Genomic DNA, 24,048 nt, shown 5'->3' on the forward strand with positions numbered 1-24,048 from the left:
TCAGAATTTTATGCATGAATGGAGCAAATTAGCTAACTCAATCACATCAGGGTTTTTTTTTTTTTTTTTTGGTCTTTATGACTTTGAAGTCACAAAAACAGATGTTTGCTTGGTTATTGCATAACATCGGTATAAAATATTTGCAGTTTAACTAGTATCTATTTTAACTTTAACAATATAAGTATTTTTTCTAATTGGTGCTCTAACTGCTTTGAGGTAAAGCTCGTCATGTTGGAATTACCGTAACTAAGAGATCCTGTAAAAACCATTAGCATCGTTGTAAAACTTATAATTGGTAAGCATGAAAAAAAAGACATGAAATTCTTTATACATGCATTTGATACATGCACTCATATAGATTACATTGAATATTTGTTATTTTCCTCTCATAGCAAAATGAAAGAAAATGATATATATGCAGTTATATAAAATATAACATATTAGGGGTGTAACGGTTCACAAAATTCACGGTTCGGTTCAATACGATACACTGATGTCACGGTTCGGTACGGTTCGGTACGTTTTAGATACAGCAAAATGTAAAAACATCTCAACTTTTCAGAATGCAGTAAGCGCACCGCAGGTCATGTGACAAGAACTAACCAATCAGCTTCATCCTTTCCTGTAACAACGTTGAAAGCTCAACCAAGATGAAGGAACAGCTGATCATAGTTGTATATGGATTGCAATTTGGAAATAAATTTAGTAGTAGAGCTAGCCTACTGCAAGCGATTTTTAGAGCTGCAAATCCATTTATCCTTTGCTGAAATTTCCGCGTCTTCATGGAGAGAGCACGTCATTGTTGCTTAGCAAAGGCAGACGCCTCAGGGGCGCTTCTGCCCGAGCGCTTTGGAAAGGAGGACAAAGACGCGGCTAGCGTTTTCCACATGTTTTTAGGCGCGATATGTGAACGGCCCCTAAGGCGCTCGCTCACTCAGCACGCGCTGAAGGCTCGTTGCAAAATGTCTAATGCATTTAACAGACCAGAAATAGAAGATCCTCCAATAACCAACAGGTCTGGTTTTTGGGTGCACTTTGGATTCCCTGTAAGCTATAATGGTGATGATAGAATGAATGGTAAATAGTAAGGTCTCATATCCGCAGCTATAATGTAAATGTAACGTAAATGTAGCCTAACAATTGCCGCGGTGATGTCTTTTGCCCTGTTTGAGTCCGTTGGAAATGTCTGTCTAAATGCTGCGGGGATAGTTTGTTGCGTGTATATTTCTCCTCTTTTTCGTCTTTTCCCAGATACTGACACACTAAGCTGATGTCGGCGTAAATGAGTTGACATGTTTCAAGTATTCCCGCTGTTGTTATTTATTTTTTTTTTTTTGTATTCCCGCTGGTGTACCACCACTCTCTTGCCATCACCATTATAGCTTACAAGGAATCCAAAGTGCACCCAAACACCAGACCTGTTGGTTATTGGAGGATCTTCTATTTCTGGTCTGGCTATTTTGCAACTAGCCTTCAGCGCGTACTGAGTGAGCGAGCGCCTGACTGAGAGTAGCCTAACATAAACATATAAGTTGGTTTTTTTTTCTTCTTCGGCGGTGTCAGGGGCGTTGGGGTATTGGGCTACCTTGTTGAACGCATATCATTATATTTCACTTTTTTTTTTCAAATATAATTAATTAGTCCATAATGCGTACCGCGTACCGAACCGAAAGCCTCGTACCGGTTCAATACGAATACGCATATCGTTACACCCCTAATATATATATATATATATATATATATATATATATATATATATATATATATATATATATATATACACACACACACACACACACACACACACACACACACACACACACACACACACACACACACACACAGTGCTGCTTGAAAGTTTGTGAACCCTTTAGAATTGTCTATATTTCTGCAAAGAATAATCGGATCTGATCAAGTGCTGAAAGTTGACAAAGAGAACCCAATCAAACAAATCAGATGAAAATATATACTTTGTCATTTATTTATTCAGAAAAATTATCCAATACTACATATCTGTGAGTTGCAAAAGTATGTGAATCTGTAGGATTAGTGTTAATTTAAAAGTTGGTGTTTTTAATCACTGACATTTCAGGTGTCAGTGTGTGCCCTGTTTTATTTAAAAAACAGGGATCTATCAAAGTTTGATCATGTTTGTGGAAGTATATTATGGCACAAACAAATGAGATATCTGAGGACCTCAGAAAATGAGTTGATGTTGTTCATCAGGATAGAGAAGGTTTTCAAAGCCATCTCTAAAGAGTTTGGACTCCACCAATCTACTGTCAGACAGACTGTGTTCAAATGAAGGAAATTCAAGACCACTATTACCCTTCCCAGGAGTGCACCAAAAAGAACACTCTAAGAGCAAGATGTGTAAAAATCCACTAGGTTTCAAAGGACTGTGGGCTAACTTCTAAGCAACTAAAGGCCTTTCTAACATCGGATCATGTTAATGTTTAAGAGTCCATCATCAGGAGAACACTGAACAACCATGGTGTCCATGGTAGAGTCGCAAGAAGAAAGCCACAGCTCTCCAAAAAGAACATTGCTACCCATATGCAGTTTGCTAAAGATCATGTGGACAAGCCAGAGGAATATTGGAGAAATATTTTGTGGATGGATAAAACCAAAACAGAACATTTTGGTTTAAGTATTAGACCCTATACCATCTAGGCTCCTAAAAGAGGTGCTTCCAGAAGTCATAGATCCTCTTCTGACTATTATTAATTCCTTATTGTCATTAGGATATGTCCCCAAAACCTTCAAACTGGCTGTTATTGAGCCTCTCATCAAAAAACTACAACTTTACCCCAAAAAACTATTTAATTATAAACCGATCTCGAATCTCCCTTTTCTGTCCAAGATACTAGAAAAGGTAGTATCCTCACAATTATATACCTTCTTAGAAAAAAAAAAGGTATCTGTGAGGATTTCCAGTCAGGATTTAGGCCGTATCATAGTACTGAGACTGCTCTCTTTAGAGTTACAAATGACCTGCTCTTATCATTTGATTGTGGTTGTATCTCTCTATAGCCCCTTTCACACTGCACGTCGGACCCGCAATATTCCCGTAACATTGCCTGGTCGCCTTCTGTGTGAAAGCAACCACGTCCCGGAATTGATTACCGAATCGAACCCGGGTCGGGGACATAGTAACATTGCGGTAATCGATCCGGAACGAGCGCTGTGTGAACAAAAGCCAGATCTAATTCGGTATCGAAGTGATGACGCGCGTTATCGCGCGACTCTTTTACCGGCTGTTTTGAAGGAAGATCAACATTCGCGACGAAAACATATGTGCAAACTGTAATGAAGCAGAGATCAGTTAGTTCCTCACTTTCCGCGCTGACGCAGAGATCGTTTGCTTGCTTCAGTTAAAGTATAACGTGCCAAGCGTTGTCGACTCGTACATTACACGTCACGCGCTGATGTCACGTGTCGTTACGGGATCTTCAGGGGTTGTGTGTGAAAGCACGCACATATACCGGGTCATCACTGGCTGTGTGAAAGTGCCAAATCTAGCGACCAGGGAACAATTACAGGAACACTTTACCGCTGTATTTGCCGGAATGGCAGTGTGAAAGGGGCTCATTAGTTCTATTGGATCTTAGTTCTGCGTTTGACACTATTGACCACAAATTTTTTTTGCATAGACTTAAATGGCATAAATGGAAGTGCATTAGCATGGTTTAAATCGTACTAATATGATTGCCATCAATTCATAGCATTGAATGAAGAGGTATCATATCAATCACAAGTTCAGTATGGAGTACCCCAAGGCTCAGTACTAGGGCCACTACTCTTCAAGCTTTATATGTTACCCTTGGGAGATATCATCAGGAAACATGGTGTTAGCTTTCACTCCTATGCTGATGATACCCAGCTCTATATTTCTTCATGGCCCGGTGAAACACACCAATTTGAAAAACTAATGCAATGCATAGTCGATATAAAAAAATGGATTACGAGTAATTTCTTACTGCTAAATTCTGAAAAAAACTGAGGTGTTAGTTATAGGATCTAAAAACTCTGCATCTATTAACACAGAACACTGTCTAAGACTTGATGGCTGCTCTGTCAATTCTTCGTCATCAGTTAGGAACCTAGGTGTGCTATTTGATAGCAATCTTTCCTTAGAAAGCCACATTTCTAGCATTTGTAAAACTGCATTTTTCCATCTGAAAAAATATATCTAAATTATGGCCTATGCTCTCAATGTCAAATGCAGAAATGTTCATTTATGCATTTATGACCTCAAGGTTAGATTATTGTAATGCTTTATTGGGTGGTTGTTCTGCACGCTTAGTAAACAAACTACAGCTAGTTCAAAATGCAGCAGCAAGAGTTCTTACTAGAACTAGGAAGTATGACCATATTAGCCCGGTCCTGTCCACACTGCACTGGCTCCCTATCAAAAATTGTATAGATTTTAAATTATTGCTTATTACCTATAAAGCCCTGAATGGTTTAGCACCTCAGTATTTGAATAAGCTCCTGTTACATTATAATCCTCCATGTCCGCTGTGTTCTCAAAACTCAGGCAATTTGATAATACCTAGAATATCAAAATCAACTGCGGGCGGCAGATCCTTTTCCTATTTGGCACCTAAACTCTAGAATAAAGACCCATCTCTTTAACCTGACTTACACATAACATACTAATATGCTTCTAATATCCAAATCTGTTAAAGGATTTTTAGGCTGCATTAATTAGGTAAACCGGAACCGGGAACACTTCCCATAACACCAGATGTACTTGCTACATCATTAGAAGAATGGCATTTACGCTAAAATGAGTCTGTTTCTCTCTTATTCCGAGGTCACCGTAGCCACCAGATCCAGTCTGTATCCAGATCAGAGGGTCACTGCAGTCACCCAGATCCAGAACGTATCCAGACCAGATGGTGGATCGGCACCTAGAAAGGACCTCTACATCCCTGAAAGACAGCGGAGACCAGGACATCTAGAGCCCCAGATCCCCTGTAAAGACCTTGTCTCAGACGATTGAGTTTTGGTTCTTTGCCGCTGTCGCCTCTGGCTTGCTTAGTTGCGGTCACTTCATCTACAGCGATATCGTTGACTTGATTGCAAATGAATGCACAAACACTATTTAAACTGAACAGAGATGACATCACTGAATTCAGTGATGAACTGCCATTAACTGTAATTTTGCATTATTGACACTGTTTTCCTAATGAATGTTGTTCAGTTGATTTGACGCAATGTATTTTGTTTAAAGTGCTATATAAATAAAGGTGACTTGACTTGACTTTAAAAGAGCAGCGTTATGTTCGGAGAAAGAAAACTGCATTCCAGTATAAGAACCTCCCATCTGTGAAACATGAGGGTGCTTGTATCATGGTATGGGCCTGTTTTGTTGTATCTGGTCCAGGATGGCTTCCCATCATTGATGGAACAATAAATTCTGAATAATACTAGCAAATTCTGAATGAAAATGTCACGACATCTGTTCGAGAACCAAATCTCAAGAGATAGTGTGTCATGCAGCAAGACAACGACCCCAAGCATACAAGTCGTACTACCAAAGAATGGTTAAAGAAGAACAAAGTTAATGTTTTGTGAAATTCCGGACTTTAATCCAATTTTGTGGAAGGAGCTGAACCAAGCAGCTGATAGGAGGAAACCCACTTACATCATAACCAACATAAAATTCCTACAAATCATTGTGCAGGACTGATCAGTAGTTACAAGTAACGTTACTTGCAGTTATTGCTGCAAAAGTGGAGTCATACCAGATACTGCAAGCAAAGATTCACATACTTTTGCCACCAACAAATATTTAACACTGGATCATTTTTTTTCAAAAAATAAATGACAAAGTATATATATCTGTCTCCTTTGTTTGATTGGATTGTCTTTGTCTATGTTTAGGATTTGTGTGAAAATCTAATTATGTTTTGGTATATATTTATGCAGAAATATAGAAAATTCTAAAGGGTTCACAAACTTTCAAGCAGAACTGTATATATATATGTATGCAATTTTGACCAATGAAATGCTCTCTAGGATGAGACTGACATTACATGAACACTCCCTAATTATGGAAATAATATATATATATATATATATATATATATATATATATATATATATATATATATATATATATATATATATATAAATCGAATGAATTTTTAACATTCATAGTTAATTTGGACTGATTCATAGTAATTTGAAGTAATTATATTTATATTTTACATTATATTTTTACATTGTCTTAAGAAAATTGTGTGGATTTCCATGTAAAACTTGCTTCCATAATGCTACTGTATAGTGGATGTTGCTATGTATTTGATAAAGTATTCTTAAGGTTATTACTGCATTAATATATGATTGTAATGGTGATTTTTGGTTGTAAAGTGGTTGGTTACTGGATTAGAGGTTGAAACGGAGTCATTTTAATGTAGGAATCTGTGTGATTGGAAATTTCACTTAAAGAGGTAAAGAGTTCACCAAAGAGATTTCATATCAAGTCATGATATGAATTCATGAATTTACTGCATTGACCGATAGCAAGCTATTTAGCTTGAAAGGTGTCAGCAATGTCATATTGAGTCAAAAAAGCTTACTCTCAACAAGTTTCTTTGATATTCTGGTCTTCTTTCCTCAACAAGACGCATGATTTGAGTTATATTTTAGGTAGCACAGTTGTTGTGGGACAAGTGTGCCAAGGTAGGGTTAGGGATTTGTGAATTGTGATCATAAGATTGAGCAATAGTGATACTAACCTTAAAAACACCATTGAATATGTCCCAATATAAAATCTAGCATTCTTGAAACAGCTGACTTATGGCACTTTTCCACTGCATGGTACAACATGGTACGACTCGTTACGGTTCACTTTTAGGGGGGTTTCCACTGGGGACAGTCCCTGGTACCTGGTACTTTTTTTTAGAAACACCTCGGTTGAGGTTCCAAGTGAACCATACCATTACCAAAATGTGACGTGTAAACTCTGCTGGTCAGGGATTAGCTGGCTAGAATCGTCATTACCTGTGTCACTGAACTGACACAAACACAAAAGAACGGCTAGATTTAAATCAGCACAGCCAACGATGAATCAAACGCAACTGTTTGAATGAAATTACCTTTATTTTCACAACCAAAAATTTTTGCTGTCTGTTGAGTAAAAACAGACATTCCTCTCGTTGATAGCAGAGGAGCAGATGCAGCAAGAGCTTGATTGGGCGACATGGAATCATAACATTTTTTTGGGAGTCGCGGCAGTAAAGGCAGCTCAGCTATAATGACGTGAATAATCCCGCCCACTCAAGCGATACTAAACTGCAGTGGAAACACAATCCGAGTCGTACCAAAGCCGTGCAGTACCGTACTGAGCCATGCCAAGCCTAGTCGTACCACACTGTGGAAATTCCCTATTATATGGCAGTACCTTTCACTGTCACATGGACACTCCTGTGAATTTGTTTCTCTGGATCCACCAACACATAGCATGTGTACTCCCCCTCGTCTGAGTTTTGCACATTGGACAGCTTCAGTGTGCCGTTGTTCTCAAAGGCACGTTGGCGATGATTAAACGGGAGCAGGTTGGAATCCTTATACCACTTAATAGAGTAGTACGGGTAACCAATGATGCGACAGTGAATGTACGTGTCCCTTCCAGCGATGGCAGTGACATTTTTCATTGGTCGAATACTGGCTGGACCTGTTGTGAGAAAGAACTATCAATACATAGTGCCTCAGAATGTCAGATGAAAGGCTTATGTATTACGTGTCAATAATTTTTTTTTTTTTACTATTAGCTATATATTCTGAACAAGAATAAGTTACTAACAAAAAAATTGTGCTGTCAAATGATTAATCGCATCCAAAATAAATGTTGTTGTTTACATAATATATATCTGCATACTGTGTTTATTTATTACGTATATATAAATACAAACACATGCTGCACATTAATATATATTTAAGAAAAATATGTTATGTTTATATATTAAATATATTTAGGTATAGTATATAATATGTGATATAAGAATATAAATATATAGATGTATATACATGTAAATATTTTCTACAAATATTCTGCATCTGTGTGTATTTATATGTACATATTAAATATAGACAGTACACATACATATATTATGCAAACAAAAACTTTTATTTTGGATACGATAAATCACGATTAATCTTTTGACAGCACTAATAAATAACTAATAATAATTTATCCTAACTTCAAAGCCTTGTGGAGGGATTAACTTATCATTTACTCACCATCATGTGGTCCCAAATATTTATGTTTTTGAAATGAACACAAACAGAGAAGTTTAGAAAAATATTCCTTCTCCACGAGTCTATATCAAAAAACCATGTAAAACAAACATGATGGTGATCCATATGATCCCAGCTGATGAATACATTTCTTCTAAAGAAAAACAATAGGTGTGAAAGAGAAATACTAATATTTTAATCCTATATGTATACACTTAAACTGTAAATACAGCTTTGTGAAACTCCTGTGAGAAGTGACGGTCCTCTGTGGTTCCACATCACTTAAACAAGCGCTTACATCAAGCTTCAAAATATGCTGATGTTGCGTAAATTCATATGACAACTGTCAGGAAGCAGTGGTTTATAGTTTAAAAGTTTCAAATATTAGTATTTTTCTCACACACACCTATGATTTCCTTTCATATGAAATTGATTAATTAACTGGGGTCGTATGGACAATGATTTTTGACGCATGAACTTTAGAGGGCCCTATCTGCTTGCATTACATAGACTCTGAATTACATGAAATCTCTGTTTGTGTAATTTGAAGAGATTCAAATGTTTGGGATGACATGAGGATGAGTAAATGATTAGATCATTTTGATTTAGGAGAGGAGCATCCCTGAGGGCAGGCAGAGTTTAACTTTATGTAATTGTAGTAACAATGACCAATGAGAGGAAAGGCAGTAGACCTTGACAAAATCGAGTACACCTACTTCCAATAAACAACTAAATGGTGTGTTCACACTTTTGGTTCATGGCTTATGATGCTTTTCCAAAGACTTTTTAAAAGTCCTTATAGGAAAAGGAATGGAAAAAACAAATACTTGCGTGACCAATGTCACTGAAAAGTGAACGGCCGCTACTGCACTCAATACCAGAGGTGTCCAACCCTACTCCTGGTGGGCCACTGTTCTACAGAGTTCAGCTTCAACCATAATTAAACACATCTGAACCAACTAATCAAGGTCTTTATGCTCACTAGAAACTTCCAGTCAAGTACGTTGGCGTGTTTGTAGCTAAACTCTGCAGGACACTGGCCTTCCAGAAGCAGGATTGGACACTTTTGCTCTATACTATGTATTCCTATTTGACTGCAGTCTCTAACTCCATCAGGAGGTGGATTACAAGAGCTCCACTGCCTTCACTCCCACCAGTTGTCTCCACACTCTCATTTGCATGAAGTTAAGCTCTTTGTTGTGCCATCAATGGTCACTGCTCGTGCTTTTTCAAAGCGCCAAATTTCATTGAAAATAAATCACTTCAGGTTGCTTTCTTGCGGCAAGCTGATGACAATGAGAATATACCTTTTAGGAGGCTGCACTGCAACTACAACCTAAAACAATAAAATTCTCTATCCAACTCAAATTTTCAAATAGAATACAGAGAATCTCCGAACAAACGTGAAATTGTTGTGTGTGCTTGTGGTGTGGGTGTTTTTGAGGAGCTGATCTGACAAGCACCTCTTACGTTTATTCGAGCCTGGTAGGAGACCGATCCGGCCGAGTTGTTGCAGGTGCAGCGATAGACGCCCCCATCGGTGACCTGTGTCTGAGACACATTCAGATAGCTGAGCACGTGGCCTTCTGTGGTGATGATGCGATCCATGCGGTGGTTGCTGTCTTTGATGACCGGGTCGTCGTCCAACGTCCAGGTGACAGTGGGGAGGGGGGTTCCTTTCACGTGACACACCAGTGATATGGGCTCATTCGGGCTCACCACCTTCTCGCTGAAGGCAGAGAGGATCTTTGGCGTCCCGTCTAGAGAAGTGGATGACATATTTGACTGCTTTTTTATTTTTGCAAATGGTGACATACAGCACTATGCATTGAGTATAAATAATAGTAGAAGGTTTGAGTTTTATTGGATTTTAGGGCATTTATGAGTAAAAGTGTATGTGATTAAACTAGCTGAAATTAAAGTCATTATTTACTGAAAAGCTTGCCGTGAAGTATCATTCACATCTGCAATCAGATTTAAAAATACCACACTGCTAGATATGACCAAACAGTCATATTTTTTTTTTTTTACTTTTTCTTGTATGGGTTGTAGCTGAATTATTTTATGTGTGTTGAATGAAGAATAACATTTGAGAGATACTATGAGTTTACAGTAAACATCAACTTAAATATGTGACCCTGGACCACCAAACCAGTCATAAGTTGCATATTTTTGTATTTTTGTAGCAATAGCCAACAATACACTGAATGGGTAAAAATAAACTATTTTTCTTTGATGCTAAAAATCATTAGGATATTAAGTAGAGATCTTGTTCCATTAAGATATTTAGTAAATTTACTACCATAAATATATCAAACTTAATTTTTGATTAGTAATATACATTGCTAAGAACTTCGCACCACGCATGCACAAATTAAAAAGAAGAAAATAAAAAAGCATCTGCAAGCAATTATGTGTATGAAATGTTCTTTAAATATTCTACTTTTTGATAAAATAGACAATCATCAACCACTTATTTGGAGTATGGGGGGTTGTTACTGTGCCTTGAGCAGATCTTTTTAAATGGTCTTTATGGTTAAATAGTATACCAACACCTGAATGAAGGCTTTTCCTACAAATGCTATTGTTAGTTTGTTATTAGGTCATATGGGTCAAAGGGCAATGCTTACATGACAGATGTACAATAATATGTCCAAAAACTTATTTCACACCCCCAAAACCTAATTAAAGTACAGAAAGGTACAGTAGATGCTAACACTTAATGTAAATGGTGAACTTTTAAATTAAGTGTAAATGTTCAGTGTTATCTAATACACACACACACAGTACAGTGAGAGCATATTGAATTGAAAGCATGCATTACTGGATGCAACATCAGTCATTTTGCTGTAGAAGTGGACAATAAATTGTAACTGTAAAGTCATCGAAGAAAGAAAGAAAGAAAGAAAGAAAGAAGCAGGCTTTCCAACAAGGTACATTATTCATATTGCATATTCTGAATATTTTCAAATATCTGATGATAAAATGTCTGAATTAAAAACACACAGAAAGATTATGAATTATTATAAAAAAAGATTATAAAACCACATCTTCCCATTTACAGTTTACAGACATTGAAAAAGCAACAACACTAGACCTAGCCAGACATTTCTTGCAAATCTTTCCAGCCGTTTTCCTATAGCATGGCATGTAACAAGATACAGCTGTGTTTTTAAGCTTACTGCTATTGAAATCTTGGCTTTTTTTTAACATCATTATAGATGATCAATATCCTCTTTATGCAGTTTTGTGGCAATAGGAGACAGTTGCCTCAGCAACCAAGCTGAAGCAACCAATCTTTTCAGCTGCAGGGCTGAGGAGCAGTAGTCCAGCAGAGGGTTATATTAAAACACACGCACAGTTACTGTTACACATATGTGCCACAATTTCCAAGTCCAATGTTTGTGCAACATTCTACCCACTAATATGCCTTTATCTGATTGAAAACCACCCTAGATGTAGCCTTCATTATCTTTACTATCCTACAATCATGTGTGTGTGTTTTGGCAACTGGTTGGATAAAAATAGCAGTAAATATATTTATAAATGTCACCAACTTAATTTGCATAACTGAGATTTGGAGGAGGGGCGTTGTTAATCCCATTTGCATTAAGTGTAAATTTTAGCTATATATATATATATATATATATATATATATATATATATATATATATATATGTATATATATATATATATATATATATATATATATATATATTTATGTAAAGGAATTGTTCACCCAAAAGTAAAAATGAAAATAAGAAAATAATAATAATAAAATGATAGGGTTAGAATGATATGACGGTAACAGCATTTAAATTTTGGGGTGAACTGTTCCTTTAAATGTAATAACAAATTTAATATGTAGTATAAAAGATAATATATTTAGGCACAATAGATGCTAACACTTCCCCCCTTTCCCCTGTGTTGTTTGACATGAAATGTTATGTCCTCACTTGGCTTAAATTCAATTCAATTCAATTCAATTCAATTCAATTAATAGTAAGTTTTACAAATAATTACAAAGAAATGGCAAGTACGTTGCATTAAATACAAAGTTCTGAAACAGTATTTCCTTGCAAAACAGCAATCATTTACAGTGTACTTTTGGTGATGTAATACTAAAAAATAACACACTTTCTTTTACTTCCTTCCAAGTTGGACTCACCTTCCAAGACGACCTGAACTAGGTCTTGGGTGGACATCTTGCCATTTCGAGCAAAGCACTGATACGCTCCTCCATCGCTCTTGGCCATTCCTTCCATCACCAGGTTCTCGTTGTTGATGCCCGTTATACGTACGTTTATACCCTGATAGATCTTCTCAGCATTCCTGTACCAGCTGATTTCATACTCGTCAGAGCCAGTCACACTGCAGAACAGCGACACTTGGCTACCCACACTGCCTCTCACCTTCCGTGGGCTCACCACTGCTTTCAGAGGCTCTGGGGGAGATGGAAACACACATACATAGACAACAATACACTATCATTCATAATAATTATGAATGAATTCAATGAAATTGACTATATCATCATTTATCCTCCACAATTTGTTGCTAGAAAACATCTTTGTTGACAAACACCATGGTAGTCGATTTTTTTGTTTTGTTTTAAGCAATGGGTATACTTTACAGGTTAAATACGTTTATTTCATAATTGGTTATTTTCCTGTTTATTATTTTGAAGCTGGTTTGAAACAATCTGTATTATGTAAAGTGCTATAATAAATAAATGTGACTTGTCTGACATATTAATGATCCAAACTTTGGATCAGGACTATTATAATTAACTAAAACTGTAAACAAGAAAAAAGAAAAATTATATCAACAGAAACAAAATGTGACCCTGGACCAAAAAGGAATAAGTCATAAGTCACACAGGTATATTTGTAGCAAGAACCAACAATGCAATGTATGGGTCCAAATTATATTTTTAGATTTTTTTCTACGCCAAAAATAAAAAGTAAAGATCATGTTCCATGAAGATAGTTTGTAAATTTCCTTATGTAGATATCAACATTTTTTTTTTTTAATTAATAATATGTATTGCTCAATTTGTACAAATTTCAAGACAATTTTCTGAATACACTGATTAGTTCTTTACCCTCAGATTTTAGATTTTCAAACTATTGTATCTCAGCCGAATATGTGTATGTGTGTGTGTGTGTGTGTGTGTGTGGCAAAAGCACATCAAAATGACAAAAACTAAAACAAATGAACTGAAAATAGAAAATACTAAACACTAAGCACTGCTTTGGACTGAAGGCAGCAAGTAAAGACTTGTTAGCTAATAGCAGTCCATTCACACTTGTGTGCTGACTAATGATGCTCAACTCACATTTCTTGGCACACAGCAAACACAATTAAAACTTTAATTGCTTATAGGTCTCATTTACATTAATTGTTTTGGTTTTGCAAAACAATAGTGAAAAGATCTGCCGAGACCGAATGTGTCAAAAGGGACTTAGCATGAAAAGTTTCAATACAAACTTCTGAAAAAGCTCGATTGTTCAGATGTTGTAATAGTGTGAATGCTATGATGGTTAAGTACTGTCACAAGATATCTTACGTTTAACCACCAGCCGTCCGACCACTTTGGAATTCCCGAAGCTGTTCCACACCTCACACACATAACTGCCTGCATCACTGGGTCGTGTGGCCTCGATGAGAAGGCCCGACACGCTCTGGTGGTACCGACTGTCTGATTCTAAGGGGCTGTTGTCCCTCAGCCAGCGATACCTGGGCGTAGGGTGACCGGACGCTTTACATGGGAGCTCCACCCGATGACCCACCATAACCTCCCTCCGTTCGAACCCATCCAGAATCACCGGAGCAGAGTTCACAGGTTCTAAGAGAGTGCGAGCACAAACAGTTTCTTTATCAGCATTGGAATATCCTAATTTGGTGCTCAATTAATGTGAACAGTTATTAAAACCCTGTAGAAATACTGTAGAACAGTCTCTTTATTGCTTAATCATTGTGTTTGACTTTTTATATTTTACATTTAAATTTGAAATGCAAAATGTGTAAATGATTGTCATGTGAATTTTTTACCAAATCGCGAAGCGCTGGCATTTATCTGTAGATCTATGAGACACAAAGGCCCCTCACCTGATAAAAGCAGTCGTGCACTGTTGCTCTGTCTGGTCTCCCCTGTGTATCGGTGCCGCGTGGTACAGCGATAAATATTCACCGCGTCCTCTGACTGCACATCCTGAATATACAAGGCCCCCATGGATGTAATAAGATATCTTGGTCCTGAAAAAAAGAACAAAATATTGTGGTTAGAATCGCTAACCCCAATCAAAAGGCATATAACACGTTGTACGATGTTATTTGACTTCATATTCCATCAAAACCAAATGTATGTAAAACCGTTATTGCGTTTATAAGATAAGAGAATCCACACGTGATGTCTCTTTGAAGCCAGCGCTGGCAGACCTGAGGGAGCGGAGTATTGAACTATTGGACGTGACTGTTTTGCAACTGAGCCAATCGCTCAGTCAGTCGCCCAGAGCTTGAAACAGAAAATGCTTTCAACAACTGCAGCCATTCTTACAGTTCACACATACACCGCCGGAGAAACGTTACAATTAGGATTGTTAGTTCTTTCCATTTATTTTCAGGATTATATTGCATACACTAAAAGGACTGCATAAATGGACACAAATTACTGTGATGCTGATGCGTACAAGATGAGAAATGGATCTTGATGTGCACAGGGGTTGAAAAGAGACAGACAGAAAAGTAGAAATAGAGAGTATGCAGCTATAGCAAGCACTGACCTAGTTAGAAATGAGAGTCCAGGATCTGATACCCTAGAGGGGGTTATACTGTAGCTCCTAGTTTACATGCAGTCGTCTGAGACCTGCTACCAGCAGTGCAAATGGAAAACTGGGAAAACACATCTGTGCACTGTTGTTTCGAAAAGATTCAAATTGGAAAGGGGGGAGAATTCAAGCACAATTCTTACATTGTGGAATTTGAGGATCACGTAATTTCACAGGTATTTCATAGCGTGTTTTGTAAATGTGCCCTTTTTCAGGAAGCAATGATTATGATACGTAGCTATGTTCGAATTAAACTTTTGCGCAAAACTGGAATATCGCATAAAACATATGCGAATAAAGCATCGAACGAGGACAAAATCACTTCCTGGTCCACTGTGGCACTAAATATCACAAAGAATATGGGAGAAGCCACAAAATATAATAATTTTCACATATGATATATATTACTTGCACCTCAGAGCGGGCAGACGTAACACAATAAATCATGGCAATGCTTTTGGAGGTGGATGCTGCTGTTTGGGAACGCATTTGTGTAAGACAATTATAGAGAAATACTTTGACGACAGACTTTACTCAGGAATGTAAGAATGACCACAACAATATATGGTTGCTATGAACGAGATCGAGCCGCTGCTAGTCAAGTTATCCCGCCTCATAGCGCAAGGTCACATGACTTTTTCGATGCGCACGGAATAATTAATTTGGTAAATGTGCTTGCATCGTAGTTTATGCACACTTTTTCTTATTGGATAAAAAGTTTATCCTACTCAAATGTGCAAATATGTTTTTTTATTGTATTGTATTTTACTCTTTTATAGTATTGTACTCATTTTTTTTATGTACTGTATGTCCACGTTTCCATCTAGCATTTTTATGCAATATGCCAAAATGCGCATAAAAATAGGTGGATGGAAATGCATCTTGTGAGAGCTTTCAAATAAACATTTTGATCTGAACAGAATAGAATAGAATATTTGACTGGTAGAATTCCCAAACCGCACATTCACACAAGCACACATTTTTTGACACCACCACACACTGTTTGGATATATTAAAGATAGAATGCCATATAATGTAAAAATTACTTTTATATGGTGTTTGAACACAGTTTTGTTGCCCCAGTGTGTAAAAACAACCAGCTATAATGGTAAAATACTATATAATTCCAAAAAATCATAAACAGTCTCTCCACACTAGCAGTTCCAGGTTTCTCACTACTATGACGACATAGTCTGTGAAAGTCCCGCCCATTAGTGACACTCTCTGCCCTATTAGCATATACACAGCCCTGAGTGAGAAGTTGCGGATGCACCAATGAACATAGGAGTCTCCAATATAGCCACACTACTGGTATGCTTGTAAGATCCTTTATTTAATATAATCTTCGTTTATTTATTTATTTTTTCTTTTTATTTCAGAAATTAATCCATTTTGTGTACAATTATTAGGCCACACAATTTGCCAAACAAAATTACCTAAATATAAATTCATGATCATCTCAGCTGACCAACTAATGACATATTAAACTCCAATGTCATCTGCCGATGCTCCACGTGGGTGACAGAAGGCTGGACAACATGTTCCCAGCTAATCAATGTTAAATCCGGGATCCAGACTGCCTGTTCTCAGGGGATGAGAGCACTAATCAGGGATGATTAAGGTCAGAGTTCCTGGTTAACCTGGACTTGGATTTCTCAACCCACTCATCACACCCTCCTGCCGCATGGCGGACGCAAGACCATACTGAGACATGGAGTTTGAATACAAGTTCCAGGACATCATTTAATGGCAAAATGGGTAAATCTCACAAAGCTTATCAAGAACATGTCCATCTTTCATTTGCAAAATCAACAGCAAGAAAAAAAATTATATTTCACATCAAGAAATTGTTTAAATAGACAGTGTTTATGCAGTTAAACACGTATTTATATTATCCATATTTTCATTCTTTTTCTCTTTACTCTTTTTCCAGCACCCTTCTCTGATTGTTAACATGATTAATTAATTTGCAGTGCAGTCCCAGTAGTGTACCACGACACAACACATTAACCTTTTCCACTTCACAACCATCTCCAAAATTGTTGAAAATTACATTGAAATATACCGAAGATGTTTTGGTTGTTTGAATGAACTTAAAGCTCATGAAGTTGAAAAGACTGAATTTTGGTCCCTCAGTATCAACCATCACATCTGTGATCAATGCATCTGTTTCATGACTCTGCTGTTTGGGTTGTGTTTATGGTCTTGTGTCATTCATGCAAACAGACAGTCTCTCATATTTCCTCCATAAATTATTGAATTTGGTTGCAAACCATGAAAAAAAAAAAAAAAAAAAGACCGGCAGTCACATAAATGATTCATCTATATTTCAAAAGGATAAATACACTGTGCATGATGTGCCATATGAAATAATCATGCATCTGGAGTGAGGCTGATACTGCATTCACTGTGCATGATTTACTGTGGATGCTGGGTTAGTCAACATGAAAATAAATTTGCTTTCTTAATTTAATGCAAAAGGATCTCCTTGATATTTCTGCTGCAATATCAGAATACCCCCCCCCACACACACACAAAATATGACAATTAATTAAATACTCATAGCAGTGCACATCTAGACCCATGCAAGTCATTGCCAGAAGAACTTGTGCTCCCACAATGCAACTGTTCCAACTCAGCAAGGTGCCAGGGTTGAGAAAACAGTGTACGTCTCCTTCAAAGACTGACAATATGAATTCAGAGGCCTGTTGTCTCTGGACTAACAACAGGAGATTTCTGTTGCATGCTGGGAGAGTAGAAAGAAAGCGGGAGCATTGAAATTCATTTCAAATCCAGTGGATTACTACACACTTCTGTGGGCTATTACTTCAAAGGCACACATGCCTAGCAAGCCACTAAAAGCACTACGTTTCAACATAAAGGTAATAATTAATTGTAATTCATCCTAAAGAATTGAGATATCCCAAAATCCTGGTTGTAAAACAGTACACAGTACAGACAGGAGCAGGTATTAACTTATTTATAGCAATTCGATAAAAACGATGTATTCGGTAGCACAGCTCTCATGATAATTTCATTGATCTTAATAGAAGAAATGTGCAAGCCGAAGAGGAGAGCAAGAGCAATCATGACCCAAATACATTGCTTGCTCAACTAGAGCAATTAACACATTTATATCAAATGAGTTCAATTAGTGAACCAGGTCCTCTCGAATGCGTTAAGAGACAGGAGGATATTCTGCTGTTCTAAGCATTGGCATTTAGCGCAAGATAGCATATGCTAAAAGAAAACTTGGTATCTGCTATACCCCACAAATAACCAGTGCTGACCAGATTCTTGCATTTATGCAACATTTATACATTTTTTGAGACAATATCATGTTTAATTAAATTAACTGAGGCCAACTGAATCCAAATTTTAAAAAAGAAAAAGAAAAGAAAAACGGGATCACAGTGTAATTATTATTATTAATAATAATTTATTTTTTAACTTCTGGTTCTGACACTGAATCTTAAAAAAAAAAAAAAATCCAGGACTGTTTTGTTACTCATCAGTTTGTAAAGATGTAGAAATGCTGTTTTTAAATTTAAAGTCATGATATAATTTAGGTGAAGAAATTATAAAAACTGGTAGGTTATGACTTTTAATATATGCCAAAGAACAGTAGATCTGCATAAATCATTTGTACTCCAGAAAATGTTTGGATTGGTCAATAAATGCTTGTGTTTTCAGATGACACAACATATTTGAAGAGTTTGAGAATATTGACATGTCAGCAGATAACATACATGAGGACTAATCAGACCTGCCGTAAGACTTGATATCATACGCACAGTCCCCGGATTTTAATAGGGTCTGTTCTCAGTGATTACACTCGTACAATTCGATCAGAACCAGATAAGTATCAGCATCTGAGAACAATCTCTGGACGGGAAATTAACACTGATGTAATAAGTTCCATTCGTCATTATTAGAGAGACACACTGACAGCTAATGTCATCATAACCCCCATAAAGCTCACAAGCACATATCAAAACGAGTCGCTAAAAGAGCATGTGTGGCTCTTTGTCCTATCCCAACACCATATGCAGAAACAACTAAATATAAACACTGTGGCTCCACTGCACAAGCTTCCCAATTTGGGGTGTCTTTCCCAAAAATATCATTAGCCAGCTATGTTACACAGTGTCTACTTACATGTACACTGAGAGCAAATAGTCCATCTTGTTGGCAGAAGCTATTAACACTAACTCTGCCCACCAAAGTTTGATTGGGTTAGTCAACACTATAAAATACGATTGTCTTACAAACGCTCCAGTGGTGTAGGTTTTGGATATTGGTGTGCAGTTTTCCACCAGTTTTATTACCAATCCTCGACTCATCCCGAGATCTCCAGAACATCCGAGGCTACGCACTCAATGTTTTTTTTACAAACATTGATGGAGTTTACATCGCGACTCCCCTCCCCTATCTGGGACAGTCTGGTCACCTTCCTTTGTTTCTCACCCCTAAGTATTCATCCCTCATTAACCATGTTGAGGACCATCAAATTGTGGCCAACTAGAGCAGACTCTTTACTTCAGGACATATTTCAATACACAGACTGGAGTATGTTTGCTTTTCAGGCTGCTTGTGGCTCTCACACGGACATTGATATCTATATATCTATACCTCCTCTGTACTGGATTACATCAACACCACCATTGACAGTGTTACAACATATCATAAAGTACCCTAATCAGAAGCCATGGATGAACAAGCCCACAATTTTACCTTCAGATTAGATGACACTCAAGCCTACAGCAAATCCAGGGCTAATCTGAGGATGGGCATCAAAAAGGCCAAGTTCTGCTACAGGTTAAAGGTAGAGGAACACTTTTCCAACTCTGACCCCCGACGCATGTGGCAGGGCATCAACGCACACAAGGCTGCTGGCCTGGATGGCATTCCTGGACGTGTGCTTAGGGCATGTGCAGAGCAGCTTGCAGGGGTCTTCAAAGACTTTTCCAACCTGTCTCTCACCCGAGCAACTATGCCAACATGCTTTAAGTCCACATCTATTGTGCCAGTGCCGAAACACTCCTCCCCAATGTGCATGAATGACTACCGCCCCGTGGCACTCACACCTATTGTTATGAAGTATGAGCATGAGCAACCGGTTCTAGCAGACTTCAAGAACTGCCTCTCACCCACACTGGACCCACACCAATTTGCCTACCGTAACAATAGGGGCACAGAGGATGCAGTATCAGACTTGGTCACACACCTTGACAATAACAACACATATGTACAGATACTGTTTGTTGACTTCAGCTCAGCATTTAACACTGACATTCCCTCCAAGCTGACCACAAAACTTAGAGACCTGGACATTACTGGATTATGGACTTTCTGACCAACAGACCTCAGTATGTTAGGTCAGACCACACCTGGTCCACCACCATCACATTCAACACTGGTGTACCACAGGGCCGTGTGCTGAGCACATTCCTCTACTCCCTCTACACCCATGACTGAAAGCCTGTGCATGGATCCAAATACATCATCAAGTTTGAAGATGACACCACGTTGATTGGCCTCATCAGAGACATCGATGAGACTGCCTACAGGGAGGAGGTTCAGTACCTGGCTGCATGGTATGCTGACAACAACCTACTCCTTAATACCAGTAAGACAAAGGAGCTCATTGTGGACTTCAGGAAGTAGAAAGGAAGAACGCATGACCCCATCCATATTAATGGGATGGTTGTTGAAAGTGTCTCCAGCTTTAAGTTCCTGGGAACCACCATCTCAGAGGACCTGTCTTGGATCACAAACACCTCTAGCCTGGTAAAGAAGTTCACCAGCTGTATCACAGTCTGGTATGGGAACTGCTCAGTTGCTGACCAGAAGGCACTACAGAGGGTGGTAAAAAAAAAAAACAAACACCCAAAGCATCACTGCATCAAAGCATCACAAGCTGTCTACAGTGAGCTTGCAGCATTCTTAAGAACTCCTCTCACCATGACCATAGACTGTTTAACCTTCTGCCCTCTGGGAGGTGTTCAGGAGTCTCCGTAAAAGGACCAGCAGAGTCAGGAACAGCCTTTTCTCTACAGGTGTCTCCTTACTAAATTCTGCCACCCCCCAACACACACACTCTCCTCACCCCTCCTCATCACTACATCTGGTTTACAAAAAAAAAAAAAAAAAAAAAAAAGAATACTGAATGATCCATTTGCACACTGGAATATTTTTCTATGCACATTTTTAATGTCCATTGCACTTGTGTAAATTATGTTCAAATTTTCATAGTTTCTGCAGATATAAGACATAGTATGTGTATAGTATGTTCATAGTACACCTGTCTGTATATCCTGCTGATAGTATTTAAAAATCTGTAAATTATGTCCATAGTATTGTCTTATCTGTATATTTATTGTACATTTGTAACATATTGTAAACACTGTATATCCTGTTCTTACTGCTTATTGCACTTCTGATTAGATGCTAACTGCATTTCGTTGCCTTGTACTTCACATGTGCAATGACAATAAAATTTAATCTAATCTAGAATCTAGAATCTAATCTAATCTGATCTAAATAGCAGAAAATCCTGCTATTTTAGTGAAGTTTAAATAGAATCTATAGCTATTTGCACTTAGCAAAATAGTGCAAATGTCCTCTGTCACTATATTAACAAGTAGCGTTTTCTGAAATTAAAGATTAGTTGCAAACTTGCATCAAACTGTGATGCATGTAAAGTACATGACAAATACATACTGGTTGTTGAAACTGGTTGTTTAAAACATGAATGTCTTTCTATTTCTAATAATCTGACATTATTTGTGATCTTGAATTGGTAGTTGAAGTTATTATTCCACCGACGTCATTACGGTTCTATATTTTTGAATCTTTGTTGAAATTGTTGCAAGAAATTTTCCATTTTCTTGCAAATCATTTGTGATTTCATGAAAAAAGCAACAACAACAATCACTGAAATATAGTTTGTAATCTAATCTACTATTTGCCGCATCACATAAGTTTTGTAAGTAAACGCAACATTTCTTGGGGGAACGCAAAAGTTCTAAAAACATTGAAATTTAATTTTCACCCTCTTTGCATTTCTTTCCACATCTGTAGTCATAATAGTCATAACTAGCTTGTTAATTTGTCCAAAGATGCATCATACTACAGTGGTTAAGAAGTGAGTAATGACATTGTACAGGAATTACACCCCAGTCCAACACAGCAACAATGGCTTGATTTTTAGGGTGGGACTGTTTATTCAACCAATGAATGGCAGATGTGGATTATTTTCGACACCTGTTTGAAAACAGAAATTTGTTCTTTCCGTTTGTTTGCTGAAAATAGTCCTAAAACTACCCACTTAACCCTTACATGTACATTTACATCATTTAGCAGACGCTTTTATCCAAATCTACTTACAAATGAGAACAATAGAAGCAATCAGACCAACAAGAGAACAACAACAGTATACAAGTGTCGTGACCAGTAGTTAGTTTAGCACAGAACATGTAGCCAGTTTTTTTTTTATTTCCAAGAATATGATAGAGAAGAAAAATAAAAGGTAAGTGCTAGTATTAGTTGGTTAAGTGCTGGCGAAAAAGATGAGGCTTTAGATGTTTTTTTGAAAATGAAATGAAATTTAAATGAAAAAGCTGTTCGAATTGAGATCGGGAGGTCATTCCACCAGCTGGGCAAAGTCCGGGAAAAGGTCAGCGAGAGTGATTTTGAACCTCTTTGGGATGGCCCCACAAGGCGTCGTTTACTTGCAGGATGCAAACTTCTGGAGGGCACATTAGATTGAACTAGATAGTTTAGTTATGTTGGTGCCATCCCAGTGGTCATCTTATAGGCAAGCAACAGTACCTTGAATTTGATGCGAGCGGCTACTGGTAGCCAGTGTAACCTGATGAAGAGAGGAGTAACGTGAACTTTTTTTTGGCTAATTGAAGAAAACTCTCACTGCTACATTCTGGATCAGTTGCAGAGGCTTGATAGTACATGCAGGAAGGCCCTCCAGAAGAGCATTACAATAGTCCAGTTCGGCGAGAACAAGAGCTTGGACAAGAAGTTGGGTGACTTGCTCTGACAGGAAGGGTCTAATCTTCCTAATGTTGTATAAGGCAAATCTGCAGGACCGGGTCGTTGTAGCAATATGGTCTGTGAAGCTTAACTGATGATCCATCACAACTTCTAGGTTTCTGGCTGTCCTGGAAGGAGTTATAGTTCTTGTGAAATGATGAGTTAGCTGGAACCACCAGCAGTTCTGTCTTCGTAAGATTGAGCTGAAGGTGATGGTCATTCATCCAGCTAGAAATGTCACTCAGACAGGCTGCAATGCCGGCAACTACCGTCAGGTCATCTGGTTGGAATGAGAAGTAGAGTAGAGGAAAATCCATGCTTCTGAATGACAGATCCTAATGATGTCATGTAGATGGAAAAGAGAAGTGGTCCAGGTACTGAGCCTTGAGGAACCCTAGTAGTAAGTTGTTGTGACTTAGAAACTTCACCCCTCCAAGACACCCTGAAGGATCTATCTGAGAGGTAGGACTTAAACCATAGGAGTGCAGTTCCAGAGCCATCTTTCTGAGGGTGTACAGCAGAATCTGTTGATTAACGTTGTCAAAAGCAGCAGACAGATCCAGTAAGATGAGTACTGAGGATCTTGAAGCTACTCTTGCCAGTCGCAGGGCTTCAGTAACCGAGAGCAGGGCAGTCTTAGTTGAGTAGCTGCTTCTGAAGCCAGATTGGTTGCTGTTCAGGAGGTTGTCCTGTACAAGAAACACAGAGAGCTGGTTGAACACAACTCACTCAAGTGTCTTTGAAATGAATGGAAGAAGGGATACCGGTCTGTAGTTTTCTAGAAGTGCTGGATTTAGAGATGGTTTCTTAAGAAGTGGGCTTACCCGACCCTGCTTGAATGCTGAGGGAAAGGTTCCAGAGAGAAGAGATGTGTTGATAATGTTAATAAGTGAAGAAAATAAAAGGCATCATTGCAAGA

At 37.9% G+C, this 24,048-nt stretch overlaps 1 protein-coding gene across 3 annotated transcripts in view; it reads right to left on the reverse strand.

Moving 5' to 3' along the window:
* Positions 1-24,048, reverse strand: part of dscamb (Down syndrome cell adhesion molecule b) — a 136,867-nt gene that overhangs the window by 42,326 nt on the left and 70,493 nt on the right. For 2 of the 3 annotated variants that reach the window (XM_052576112.1, XM_052576113.1), the window contains exons 4-8: positions 14,362-14,508; positions 13,820-14,098; positions 12,419-12,694; positions 9,714-10,010; positions 7,415-7,687 (exon numbers count right to left, since the gene is read on the reverse strand). In XM_052576112.1, coding sequence (XP_052432072.1) covers positions 7,415-7,687; positions 9,714-10,010; positions 12,419-12,694; positions 13,820-14,098; positions 14,362-14,508 — 1,272 coding nt within the window. Of the gene's footprint in view, positions 1-7,414; positions 7,688-9,713; positions 10,011-12,418; positions 12,695-13,819; positions 14,099-14,361; positions 14,509-24,048 lie in introns of those variants that run through there. The other variant, XM_052576114.1, reaches the window with a different exon arrangement.

The sequence above is a fragment of the Carassius gibelio genome, chromosome B15 (assembly GCF_023724105.1).
Source record: "Carassius gibelio isolate Cgi1373 ecotype wild population from Czech Republic chromosome B15, carGib1.2-hapl.c, whole genome shotgun sequence".
In the NCBI taxonomy this organism is placed as follows: domain Eukaryota; kingdom Metazoa; phylum Chordata; class Actinopteri; order Cypriniformes; family Cyprinidae; genus Carassius; species Carassius gibelio.